The sequence below is a fragment of the Muscardinus avellanarius genome, assembly GCF_963383645.1.
Source record: "Muscardinus avellanarius genome assembly, chromosome: 16".
Lineage (NCBI taxonomy): Eukaryota > Metazoa > Chordata > Mammalia > Rodentia > Gliridae > Muscardinus > Muscardinus avellanarius.
The window spans coordinates 13,865,989-13,879,624 of NC_137802.1; the positions used below are offsets into that span (position 1 = coordinate 13,865,989).

Here is a 13,636-nt window from a genome sequence, read left to right on the forward strand (position 1 = left end):
AATATGAAAACTAAAGAGTCCAGACATGGTGGTGCACGTTTGTAATCCCAGTGCTTGGGAGGCTGAGGCAGGAGGATATCAGGTTCTCAGCCAGCCTCAGCTACTTAGTGAGGCCCTCTACAACTTAGTGAGACACTCTTTCAAAATAAAGAATGAGCCGGGCGGGCGTGGTGGCGCACGCTTGTAATCCCAGCATTCGGGAGGCTGAGACCTGGAGGATCGCAGTTCGGGGACAGCCTCAGCTACTTAGTGAGGCCCTCTGCAACTCAGTGAGACCCAGTTTCAAAATAAAGAATAAAAAATAGGGCAGGGGGTGTAGTGTAGCCCGGAGGTCAAATGCCCCTGGGTTCCATCCCCAGACCCGCAAAAAAAAAAAAAAAAAAAAAAAAAAAAAAAAAAAAAAAAAAAAAAAAATATATATATATATATATATATATATATATATATATATATATATAGTAGGTCTGGGAGTGTAGCCCGGAGGTAGAAGGGCTTCCAGGAACTCCAGTACCACCAAAAAAAAAAAAAAAAAAAACAACAAAAGAAAGAATAAAAAAATAGGGCTGGGGATATAGCTTGGAGGTACAATGACCCTGGGTTCAATTCCCAGTACCACAAAAATAAAATAAATAAAATAAAAATAAAACAAAATAGGCTGGAGGTATAGTTTGGATGAGTTCAATCACCAGGTCCAAATACATACACATGTGGAAATGACCCCCAAATCCATCAGATGATACTTGGATAAAGAAACTGTGGGACACCAGGGGCGGTGGCGCACGCTTGTAATCCCCGGGTTTGGGAGGCGGAGACAGGAGGATCACGCAGGTTCAAAGCCAGCCGCGCTGGCTTAAGAGACCCTGTTTCCAAATAAAAATATAAAAATGGCCGGGCGTGGTGGCGCACACTTGTAATCCCCGCGCTTGGGAGGCAGAGACAGGAGGATCGCGCAGGTTCGAAGCCAGCCGCCCGCGCGCTGGCTTAGGAGACCCTGTTTCCAACTAAAAAAGTATAAAAAATAGGTCTGGGAGTGTAGCCCGGAGGTAGAAGGGCTTCCAGGAACCCCAGTACCAGAAAAAGAAGAAGAAGAAGGAGGAGGAGGAGGAGGAGGAGGAGGAGGAGGAGGAGGAGGAGGAGGAGGAGGAGAAAAAAAAAAGAAACTGTGGGATTTAGCCAGGTATAACGGTGCATACCTGTAATCCTCATACTTGGGAGGCTGAGACAGGAGTATCCCAAGTTTGCGGCCAGCCTCAGCAACTTAGCAAGGCCCTCAGTGACTTAGCGAGAACCTGTTTCAAAATAAAAATAAAAAATAAAAACTGAGTGTGTAGTTCGGAGGTAGAATGCCCTGAGTGTGATCCTCAATCCCCACCCCCGAAAGGAGAGAGAACCTTCAATTTTCCACTATCCGTAAATACCCACTTCCTTGGTAATAAACCCATGGCCTCCAACAAGAAAATACTGTCAGTGTAAAAGTGTATCAAAGTATTAAATCTACGCAAACCTCAGGTGTAGCTATTTTTCTTCTACAGACTATATTTTTTCCAAATTTATATAGGAATACATATCTCTACTGATGATTTTTCTACCATCATCTTTTGGAATAGACTCCCCCGCCTCCCAGTTTAATGTGCATGCATTCTCTGTCTGCAGAACTTGACTGAGTTCTCAGGGGCAAAGCTCATGTCTTGGCGAGACAAGTTAAAAATGCCACCTCTGGCGTCACGCTTCCGGGGCTTGTCTCCCAGCGGCCCCCGCTGCTTATCAGCGGTGACTCTGGTTCCTCAACCACCGTATGTGCTTCCATCTTGAGGAATGCTTGTGAGGGTTAAATGAGGTAACACCAGGGCCTCAGCGATTACCTGCCACATAGCCAGCGCTCAGAAAATGGGGCTGCCGACACTGGCCACGATATTGTCCCTTACAGGAAGCGATCTTGAGGCTTTCTGTAACCTAGGGGTGTTCTACCACCGAGCTATACCCCCAGCCATTATTTATTTATTTAGTAGTAGGGGTTAAACCCTGGGGCATTCTTCTTCTTCTGAGCTACACTCTGAGCCTTATGTTGTTGTTGTTGTTGTTGTTGTTATTATTATTATTATTATTATTATTATATTATTATTATTTTGGCTGTACTGGGACTGGAACCCAGGGGCATTCTACCTCCAAGATACACCCCCAGCCCTATTATTATTATTATTATTATTATTATTATTATTATTATTATTATTATTTTGAGGTACTGGGGATGGAACTCAGGGGCATTCTACCTCCGAGCTATACCTGCAGCCCTATATTTTAGTCTTTTTATTTTTATTTATTATTATTATTATTATTATTATTATTAATTTGGTGGTACTGGGGTTCCTGGAAACCCTTCTACCTCCGGGCTACACTCCCAGATCTATTTTATATATATATTTTTTATTTGGAAACAGGGTCTCTTAAGCCAGCAAGGCTGGCTTCAAAACAGCACGATCCTCCTGTCTCCGTCTCCCAGGCGCGAGGATTACAAGCTGCGCCACCAGGTTCCACTGAATTGCAAAAGGCCTCACTAAATACCTGAGGCTGTCGGCAAACCGCGATCCCCCTGTCTCAGCCTCCCAGGTACTGGGATTGCAGAATACTGCTGCCAGGCCTGGCTTTTGTAACTCTCAGAGCCCAGGTTAATCAACTCAGACTCTCTGAAGGTGGAGTCAGACACGAATAGTTTTCTATAGCATTCTCCAGGTGGCTTCAATGATGAACCAGAACTGAGACCCACTACCTTACGGTATGTTTTCCTTAAGAGTTTTCACACATCACATATGGAAAGAGAGCGGGTCCAGCTGATGACATTTCAGGGGACAGGGGATGAGATACCTCTTTGGAAATATGCCTGGTGGGGCGCAAGGAAATAGGTTCTGTTCCTTACCTTCCATCATCCGGGCCTCCCAGCGACACCAAGTACAGGTCATTGGGCGAGAAGGCCAGAGCTTCAATTTTGCCCTTGTGAAGCGACAGCCGAGCAATCAGCTTCCTTTCCTTATAATCCCACAGGATGATATCTGCCTGTGGGCAAGAATAAATACACTGTCACTGTGCGGCAACAGGTGTCTGAAGACTCGGGAGATAGCGCCCCCTCTCGGTGAGAGGTGACTGAGTAAAGTCGCTCTTCCAGAAATGACGTCTTTTATTTTTTCAAAACTGGGGATTGAACCCAGGGGCGTTCTACCTCTGAGCTATACCCCCAACCCCCTTTTTATGTTTTGTTAGGAAACAGGGTCTCTCTAGATTTCTGACAGTCTTACTAAATTGCTGACGCTGAGCAGGGCGTGGGGGCGCACGCTTGTCATCCCAGCATTCCGGAGGCTGAGACAGAAGGATCGCAGTTCACAGCCAGCTTCAGCTACTTAGTGAGGCCCTTTGTAACTCAGTGCGACCCTGTTTTAAAATAAGGAATAAAAAATAGGGCTGGGGGGTGTAGCTCGGAAACAGAATGTCCCTGGGTTCCATCCCCGGTACCGCAAAAATAAATAAATAAAATAATGTAAATAATCCTCTGATCTGACTCCCAAGAACTGGGATTACAGGGATGTGCCACCATGCCCAGTTTAGATCACGTTTTAAAAACATGATAGCAATCCCAGTGTGGTGGTGCATGTTTGTAATCCAAGTACTTGGGAGGCTGAGACAGGAGGATCACAGGTTTGCGGACAGCCTCAACTACTTAGTGAGGCCCTCCACAACTTTGTAAGACCCTGTTTCAAAATAAAGGATAAAGGCGGGTGTGGTGGCACACACCTGTAATCGCCCCGCTTGGGAGGCAGAGACAGGAAGATCGCACCAGTTAGAAGCCAGCCGCGCTGGCTTAAGAGACCCTGTTTCCAAATAAAAATATAAAAATAGGTCTGGGAACATAGCCAGGAGGTAGAAGGGTTTCCAGGAACTCCAGTACCACCAAAAAAAAAAAAAAAAAAGAATAAAAATAGGGCTGGGGAGCCAGGCAGGTGGTGCACACTTGTAATCCCAGCATTTAGGAGGCTGAGACAGGAGGATCTGGGTTCGCGGACAGCCTCAGCTACTTACTGAGGCCCTTTGCAACTCAGTGAGACCCTGTTTCAAAATAAAGAAGAAAAAATAGGGCTGGAGGTGTAGCTCGGAGGTAGAATGTTGCTGGGTTCAATCCTTAGTACCGCAAAACAAACAGACAATGACCTCAACCTAACAGGAAGTTTTAACTTTTAAGCGGGGAATTTTGTTTCTGAGCATTATCAGTCCCAAGCTGTGACATCCAGTGTAAAACCACCAGATTCCTTCCCTCTCCACCTGATGGAAGAAAATAAGTGAAAAGGAAGCAGGAAAGGTAAAACACGACAGTGTAGTGCAAGGGCCTGGAGTGGGCAGTGGGAGTAAGTTTACAGGGAATCCTCGGCCCCCCACTCACCTTGAACCCCATGAAGGTGACTTGTCCAGAGGCGATGTAGTTTCCGCTCTTGGAGATGGTCACGCAGGAGACGTTGTTACCATGGCCGTGTAGGAAATTCTGCTCGTGTGTATTGATGGCCTGAATGAGAATTGTACAACCCAGGGGATAAATCAGATGCTCCTGGTCAGGATGACATTTGAGACCAGTGGGAACGTGTCCTAAAAGACAGAGATTAAGACCAACTATCGTCAGGTGCAGAAGTACTTTTTTTTTTTTTTTACTAGAGTAGAAAAGATAATACTTTTGAGATCAGCCTTAGTTCAACTAAAATTGGTGTGGGGTAGTAAGCAATTTTATTCCATAGATAGGGTTGGTGTAGTATATTACTTCTCAAACTTTGATGTGCATAAAGTTCCCAAGGGGTCCTATTAAAAAGCACACCTGAGCCGGGAGTGGTGGCGCACACTTGTAATCCCCGCGCTTGGGAGGCGGAGACAGGAGGATCGCGCTGGTTCGGAGCCAGCCTCGCTGGCTTAAGAGACCCTGTTTCCACATAAAAAAAAGTTAAAAAATAGGTCTGGGAGTGTAGCCCGTGGGAGTGTATCCCAGAGGTAGAAGGGCTTCCAGGGACCCCAGTACCACCAAAAAAAATAAAAAAATAAATAAAAATAAAAATAAAAAGCACACCTGATTCCAGGTGTGGGGTGGGGCTAAAATTCTGTATTTCCAACAAGCTTGCGAGGACTGCTAATACTGATTCAAGAAAGGCATGTGGGCTGCAAGGCCCTAGAGCCAATTCCTGTAGTCCTGAACAGCAGAGGCAGCTTGTTTGGGTGAGAAGAAGGCATAGGAAGCATGTGACTCACTCTTGTACTTCAGGAAAACATTTGGTAAAGATAAAATTTGGTTTATTGCACGTAGCATTCATGGTTTTGCAAATGATATGAATTCCCTTCCCCCTGTGCTGGGGATTCAACCCAGGGATATTCTACCTCTGAGCTACACTCCCATTCCTTTTTTTTTTTTTTTTTGTGGTACTGGGGGTGGAACCCAGAGGCTTTCTACCTCCAGGCTATACTCCCAGACCTATTTTATATTTTATTTGGAAACGGGGTCTCACTAAGTTGCTGAGAGCCTCACTAAGTAGCTGAGGCTGGCTTCGAACCTGTGCGATCCTCCTGTCTCTGCCTCCCAAGCGTGGGGATGACAAGCGTGCGCCACCACGCCCGGCTTCTTTTTGTGTGTGTGGTACTGGGGATGGAACCCAGGGGCCTTCTACCTCTGGGCTACACTCCCAGACCGGTTTTATATTTTATTTGGAAACAGGGTCTCTTAAGCCAGCTGAGGCTGGCTTTGAATCTGCGCGATCCTCCTGTCTCAGCCTCCCAAGCGTGGGACTACAAGTGTGCGCCATCACGCCCAGCCCTTTTTATTTTTTATTTTGAAACAGACTCTTGCTAACTTACTGGGGTGGCCTTGAACTTGCCATCCTCTGTCTCAACCTCCCAAGTACTGAGACTTCAGGCATGTGCCATCATGCCCAACCTTCATATTTATTTTGTGTGTAACATAAACATTAAAGTCTCTTGGCTACTTAAAAATCATGATTGTATTTTTTAGTGACATGGTATTCAATGCATAGAGTAATTTAAGAAAAGAAAAAAATATTTAATGCACACACTGTCATGGCTAGAGGGTCCCTTAGTGACATGGTATTCAATGCATAGAGTAATTTAAGAAAAGAAAAAAATATTTAATGCACACACTGTCATGGCTAGAGGGTCCCCTGAAGAGCTCATGTATTAAGCTCAAGGTTGACATGTAGTAATGGATTTATCTGGGTGGTGGCCTGGGCCAGTAGGGTACGGCTGGAGAAGGTGCAGCCTTGGGGATTACATACGGTTTCCCCTCCCCTTACTTTCTCTTTTACTTCTGGTCTCTGTGATGTGAGAGCAAAGCCTTGTGCTTTCCCTCTCTCTGTTTCCTCTGCTGTATCCTGATCCCTGCGGTCCCCAGCCTCATGTGGACTGAGTTTCAAGTTGTGAGCAAATAGATCTTCCTTCTTCTAAGTTACATGGTCAGGTCTTTATGTTATATCTGCAAGAATGCTGGCTGAGGCAGAAATTGGGACCAGAGAAGTGGGATTACTGGTATACTTAAGTTGGACCATAACGTTTTCTAAGTCTTTGGAACTGGTTTGTGAGAGGAAACTGGAAAGGCCAGAGTGTGAGTAGAAAGGCTGATGGTAGAGACTGTGCTCAAGAGATTTTGGAGGACAAAACGGACCCAATAGAAAATGGAATAGAGGCTGCGTACGTTACACTTTGGCAAATAATTCATCGGCATTTTGCTCACATCCTGAAACTTTGGGTGTGTCCGAATTTAAAGATGATGGTCAGATTTAAACTGCTGGAGGAAATGTCAAAATAGCAAAATAAGCCAGGTGTGGTGGCGCATGCTTGTAATCCCAGCATTTGAGAGGTCGAGACAGGAAGATCATGGTTCACGAACAGCCTCAGCTAATAGTGAGGCCCTCTGCAACTCAGTGAGACCCTGTTTGAAAATAAAGAATAAAAAAGTAGGGCAGGGGGTGTAGCTCAGAGGTAGAATGCCCCTGGGTTTCATTCCCATTACTGCAACACACACACACACACACACACACACACACACACACTCCAAAATATTCAAATTGCTTTAAAGCAGAGAGGCTTTATAAATCTATAGTTTGACTGGAAAGGCATGTGTAAAGCTGGGGCCCAGAGACATGGTGTTGCATAAGAAAGTAACATGAATGAAAGGAAGGAGGAATCAGTGGCCATGATGGAGGCAGAAGATGGAGTTTGGGCCAGAAATGTTCTGGATACAGTGGGCCCTGTGGCCGTAGGTGAAGAGGGCCCAGTAGTAATGCTTATAGAGGGGTGTCTACCTTTTCTGTTGGTGGTCCATCTTGGCACTCACGTCATGCTGGCTTTGCTAGAAAAAAGGGGCTTTGTAGGCTTCCCCTCCCAGGTTTCAAAGGAAGAGCTGGGAATCCAGGCAAAATGTGGTAGGGTTGGAATCCCTTCCAGAAAGTCCCAAATGAGGCAATTTGTGAAGCTGTGAGGGTGAAGCCACGGTCGCAGGGAAACTCTCTGAGGTCTGGGAATGACAGAGCCAAGGTCTCCTCTCCTGGCCATGTGTCCTGGATGTCAGAAACGGAGCCGCAGGGTCAAATGTTGGCCCAGCTGGATTTCCATCACGTTTTGGTACCATTCCCTTTTCCTGTGGCCTTATTCCTCCTCTTTGGAATGCAGATGTTTACTCTTTGCCATTGGACATTGGATGCGTGTGACTTGCTTTTTATTTTTTATTTTCTTTCATAGGGCTTCACAGCCAAGAGGTCACCTTGAGTCTCCAAGGAGACTTTGAGACTTAGCTGCTGCAACTGTTTAGATGTTGGGGAGTCTTGGAAATGGACTTAATGCATTTTACATTCTGAATTGGCCATGAGCTCTTCAGGGGCCAGGAGAAGAATTTCAAGGCTGGATCGGAGAGCTCATGTAAGTACCCTTGGTATTGACATGCAGTGAATTTGTGGTAGGGCGTGGCTGGGGAAGGTGTGTTCCTGGGTGTGCAGCTTGGGGATTATATATAGTTCCTCCTCCTTTTCTCTCTCTTTTTCTGGCCTCCATGGTGTGAGGGCAAAGCCTTGTGCGCTCGTTCCCTCTCTCTGTCTCTCTGTCTCTCTGTCTCTCTGTCTCTGTCTCTGTCTCTGTCTCTCTCTCTCTCTCCCTCCCTCTAAGTCCATGGTTGGTACTGGGGATGGAACCCCCCAGACCTATTTTATATTTTGTTTGGAAACAGAGTCTTACTACATTGCTGAGAGCCTCACTAAGTAGCTGAGGTTGGCTTTGAACCTGTGCCATTCTTCTGTCTCAGCCTCCCAAGCGCGGGGATTACAAGTGTGCCTCACCACATCTGGCAGTTCTTTAGATTATAACTGCGAAAATGCCCAATTCAATTGCACACACACATATACATATATGCATATGTATGTATATATTTGCATACGCATGTATATATTCTTTTCTAACATAGAGTAGCTTCTCTTTGAAGTATCCTTGTATGTACTCCAGTAGCATTTTTAATTTTTTTTCATATAGACCTCACATATTTCTTTTTACATTTAATACTGAGTATGTTTAAATCTTTTTTAGCCAGGCGTGGTGGTGCACGCTTGTCATCCCCGCGTTTGGGCGGCTGAGACAGGAGGATCGCACAGGTTCGAAGCCAGCCTCAGCTACTTAGTGAGGCTCTCGGCAACTTAGTGAGACCCTGTTTCCAAATGAAGTATAAATTAGGTCTGGGAGGATAGCCTGGAGGTAGAAAAGCCCCTGGGTTCTACCCTCAGTAACACACACATCAAAAACCTTTTTTGTTGCTGTTTTTTTCCTTAGCCAGAAATGAATCAAAGTTTTTATTTTATTTTATATTTTGTGTATGTGGTACTGGGGATTGAACCTAGGGACATTACCTCTGAGAACTCCTCCAGCCCATTTATTTATTCGTGTGTGTGTGTGTGTGTGTGTGTGTGTGTGTGTGTGTGTCTGGGAATTGAACCCAGGGGCATTCTACCTCAGAGCTACAGCCCATAGTCCTATTCTATTTTTATTTTTATTTGGAAACAGGGTCTCACTAGACTGAGAGTATCACTACTTGTTGAGACTGTCCTCAAACCCGAGATCCTCCTGTCTCAGCCTCCCAAATGCTAAGATTACAAGTATGTGCCATCGCGACTGGCATATTATATATATATACATATATATTTATAATTTTAATAATACTTGGGAGGCTGAGACAGAATGATTATTGCAGATTCGAGGACAGCCTCAGCAAATAGTGAGCCTCTCATCAACCTAGTGAGACCTTGTTTCAAAAGAAAAATTAAAAAAAGGGCCAGGGGTATAGCTCAGAGGTAGAATGCCCGAGTCCCATGCTGAGTACCACAAAAAAAAATATATATATATATTTCTTCTTTTACATTTAACTCCCTCTGGAATTCATTTTGGTGCATTATGTGATTAGCAAAGCTAAATGTATTTTTAAAATGATACTCTGAGGATTGAACCCAGGGGCATTCTACCTCTGAGCTACACCTCTGCCCGGTCCTTTTTGTTTTGAAACAGGGTCTAGGTTGCTGAGTGTCTCACTAAATTGCTGAGAGTGGTCTCAAACCTGTGATCCTTCTGTCTCACCTTCCAAGTACTAGGATTATAGGGGTGAGCCACTGTGCCCAGATGACCCCTTTAATTTTAAGTAGTGTGTGTGTGTGTGTGTGTGTGTGTGTGTGTGTGTGTTCTAGGAATTGAACCCAGGGATATTCTACCTCTGAGCTACATCCTTAGCCCTTTTTATTTTTGTTTTGAAACAGGGTGTCCCTAAGTGGCTGGGAGTCTCATGAAATTGCTGAGGCTGTCTTCTAACCAGCAATTCTCCTGTCTCAGTCTTCCAAGTACTGGGATTACAGGCAGGTGCCACCACGCCTGACCATTATAAAGTAAGTTCTAATAAATCTAACATTTGTTTCTTGTGGGGCAATCTATTCCTATTAAAAATGATTAAGTTGTTGAGGGCCTTGCTAAGTTGCTGTGGCCGGCCTTGAATCTGCCATTCTCCTGTCTTGGCCTCCCAGAGACTATGATTACAGGCAAGCGCCGTCACACCCACCTGCTAAACTGTCCTTAAAGGTTATGAAATTAAATTTTTTCAGTACATAGCAATTTACATATACAACATGGGTCCATTTTTATGCAAAAATATTTAGCGGTAAGGGCTTATATATTTATTTATGGTACTGGGGTTGAACTCAGGGTTTTATTTTGAAACAGGTTCTAAGTTGTTGAGGGTCTCATTGTGAAACACCAGCTTTCTGTCAGAGACTGTTAAAGCAAAATAAAGACTCAAGAGTTAAATCCTACTGTGTGTTTAAGACTTGTGACTGTTCTGCGTTGACATTATTACAATGTAGAAACTTTCAGGCATCACAAAGTACTTCCATAAAGGTTTTTAGTTTTGGGTTCTGGGGATTGAACCTGTGGTGGGGAGGGGTGTCTTACCTCTGAGCTAAACCTCCCGCCTTATTTTATGTGGTCCTGGGGATTGACCTCGGGGGCGTTCTACCTTCCAGCTATACCACCAGGCCTCTCTTATTTTGTTTTTTGAAACAGTCTCACTAGGTTGCTGGTAATCTCACTAAGTTGCTGAAGGTGGTCCAAACCGGCAATCCTCCTGACTCAGCCTCCCAAATACTGAGATTATGGGTGCATGCCACCATGGCAGGCATTATGAGTATTAGTATTAATATTAGTATTATGGAACCCAGGGCCTTCTAACACTGAGTTACACTCCCAGCCTATTTTACTTTTTATTTGGAAACAGGGACTCACTAAGTTGCTGAGAGCCTAAATTGGTGAAGCTGGTGGTAAACTTTCAATCCTCCTGTCTCAAATTCCCGAGTACAGGTGTACGCCATCACGCCTAGCTTTTATTTTTTTTATTTTGAAACAGAATCTTACTAAGTTGCTGAGCACCTCATTAAATTGCTGAGGCTGGCCTCAAGCCTTCTAGATCTTCCTGTCTCAGCTCCCAAATACTGGGATTATAAGCCACATCCTGCCCTACATACAATGAAGTTTTTAAAAATAAATTTGCTTAGCCGGGTGTGGTGGCGCACACTTGTAATCCCAGTAATTGGGAGGCTGAGACAGGAGGATCGCACAGATTCGAAGCCAGCCTCAGCCACTTAGTGAGACCCTGTTTCCAAATAAAATATAAAATAGGTCAGGGCTATAGCTCAGAGGAAGAAGGCCCCCGAGTTCCATCCCCAGTACCACAAATAAATAAATAAATAAATAAATAAATAAATAAATAAATAAATAAATTTGCTTATCCTAAAAGTTAATTGTTTTTTTATTATCTCCAAAATAAACAAGAAAGAGGCAAAAAGAACACTTCCCTCCTTGAAAGTTCACAACAACAGGCCTTCTCAAATAAATTGTGAGCCCAGTGACCAAGTCCCTGCTCCTTCTTGCTTCCCAGGAATCCCTTCCCCGTCTATTTTGGTTTAAAATGTCACTTGTTTCTTAAGGTTAGAGAACCCGTTAATCTTTTAAAGCGGTTGCTTAGAGATTCTCTCCCACCTCTTCCTTCCTTCCTTCCTTCCTTCCTTCCTTCCTTCCTTCCTTCTTTCCTTCCTTCCTTTTTTCTTCCCCCTTTGTGCCGCAGAGGATTGAACCCAGGGGCATTCTACCTTCTAGCTACGTGGGTCAAGATCTTAAAAGTTTTGCTAGTTGGTCCCAGAGGCCAACTCTAAACACCGGTGGTTACTCAGAGGCTGAGGGCTTTGCGCGCTGTGTGGCTCGGAGCCAGGGAGGGCTGACCAGGTAGAGGAAGGGTCTCAACCACCCGCCCTAGACTATCCGGGGCCGGAGGAGGGGGCTCTTGGTCTCTTTCAAGTACTGGCACTTATCAGAGCTATTAAAGCTGAGACCGGAGGATCGCGGTTCGTGGACAGCCTCAGCTACTACTTAGCGAGGCCCTCTGCAACTTAGTGAGAACCTGTTTCAAAATAAAGGAAAAAAAAATAGGGCAGGGGGGTGTAGCTCGGAGGTAGAATGCCTCTGGGTTCCATCCCCAGACCTGCAAAAAAAAAAAAAAAAAAAAAAAAAAAGCCCCCATTAGGAAGGCGACTGACTGATTCTTCGAGATCCGGGGCCAGCGAGGCTGCCGATCTCCACCCCCGGTGCTCGCCCGGGTCCCACACGGTCCTCCAGGTGCGCCCAGCGTCTCACTGACCCTGTCTTGCTGGACACATCCCCGGCCTTCCTAAGCCCAAGGATGCACCAGGCCTTACCATTGAAGCCGATCACAGCCTCCAGCTCCAGCTCCGCCACCTCGGCCTGGGGGGAAATCGAAATTGTCTTTTCCATCTCGGAAAGACCCCGTTCACTCGCTTTTCAGTCCGCTTTTCGGCGGATGCGGCGTCTCCTGGTCGTTATGGTAACAGACAGGCGCATGCGCACCAGCTCCGCGTCCGGGCAGAAACCCAGTCTGCGGAATTCGAATCTGTTTGCGCTACTGCAAACGTGGGGAGGGCTTCCTTTTTCTATTTCTCTGGAAATTTAGGGGGCAGGTGGGTGGGATGAGCCCTGAATGCACAGAACAAATTCTCCCCTCCCCGGGGTAAAGAGTTTGTGATTGGGGGTTTAACTATGGAATTAGACACCTAATGATACTTAAAAATTATTAAATATAGAATATTGCCTCTGATGGGTAGGCTGCTATAAAATATGTAATCGATACTTCATTTAGGAGCCTTGTTTGAAGGAGGGTAAAAAAATTTTTAAAAATCCTTAAAAGCTTTACTTAAAAAGGTATAATTTACACATGTGTAATTCATTCAAAGTGGGTTTTGATAGGTTTACAAAGTGCGTAAGGCTCGCCACAATGCAGTGTTGTTGCTGCCAAAGCAGGAGAAAGTTTTTTTTTTTTTTAAAGGTTTCACATATTTATTCTGAAAAAAAAAAAAAAAAAAAAAAAAGCCCAGTACTATGCACCTTTCATCGCTGGAGATCAGATTCTTTTTCAGCCTGATGCAGCAAGATGATCACGTCCTTGATTCAGCATAAATATGTGCCATCTCGTGTCTAATGCTTTACAGACCCCGCTTGGTTCTCCTCCAGTGTCTCCTCCTGGAGTTGCACCTGATTTTATTGCCAGTTTTCATCCGAATCCACTGGGGAATGGGACGATTTTGCTTTTGTTTCTTGGCCAGGAATCGCTTGATCCTGAAAGTCTTGTGTGAAGACATCGCGAGGAAGCGAGTCAGGAGCTCGAACCACGATGGCGGAGAAAAGGCGAAGAGCGAGAAAGTTTTAAAGATCCGCAAGCGCGCGGATCTTGAAAGGCCCCCACCTTCCGGGGAAACCGCTCCGAGTTTCTGTTCGACAACGATTTGACTTTGATTGCGCCTGGCGGTTCCTGTCTCCGAGTGGGTACAGATTGCTCCAGCTTACTGTCCCCTAAGGAAGCAATTTTTTTTTTGGGGGGGGGGATGGAACCCGGGGGCATTCTACCTCCGAGCCACACCCCCCAGCCCTATTTTTTATTCTTTATTTTGAATCAGGGCCTCACTGAGTTGCAAAGGGCCTCACTAAGTAGTAGCTGAGGCTGTCCGCGAACCGCGATCGT

At 45.2% G+C, this 13,636-nt stretch overlaps 2 protein-coding genes across 2 annotated transcripts in view; both read right to left on the reverse strand.

Moving 5' to 3' along the window:
- The window catches only part of CFAP52 (cilia and flagella associated protein 52), a gene marked incomplete at both ends in the record, with an annotated part of 63,659 nt that extends 51,284 nt beyond the window's left edge, over positions 1-12,375 (reverse strand). The window contains 3 exons of the mRNA XM_080713950.1: positions 2,915-3,051; positions 4,427-4,626; positions 12,300-12,375. Coding sequence (XP_080570076.1) covers positions 2,915-3,051; positions 4,427-4,626; positions 12,300-12,375 — 413 coding nt within the window. The remainder of the gene's footprint in view (positions 1-2,914; positions 3,052-4,426; positions 4,627-12,299) is intronic.
- Positions 12,376-13,100: 725 nt separating this feature from the next.
- Positions 13,101-13,256, reverse strand: LOC308275297 (large ribosomal subunit protein eL39-like; the record flags this gene model as incomplete). Its single annotated transcript, XM_080713459.1, has 1 exon — positions 13,101-13,256. One exon carries the CDS (start codon positions 13,254-13,256, stop codon positions 13,101-13,103), a length of 156 nt encoding a protein of 51 aa, XP_080569585.1.
- Positions 13,257-13,636: the final 380 nt, after the last annotated feature.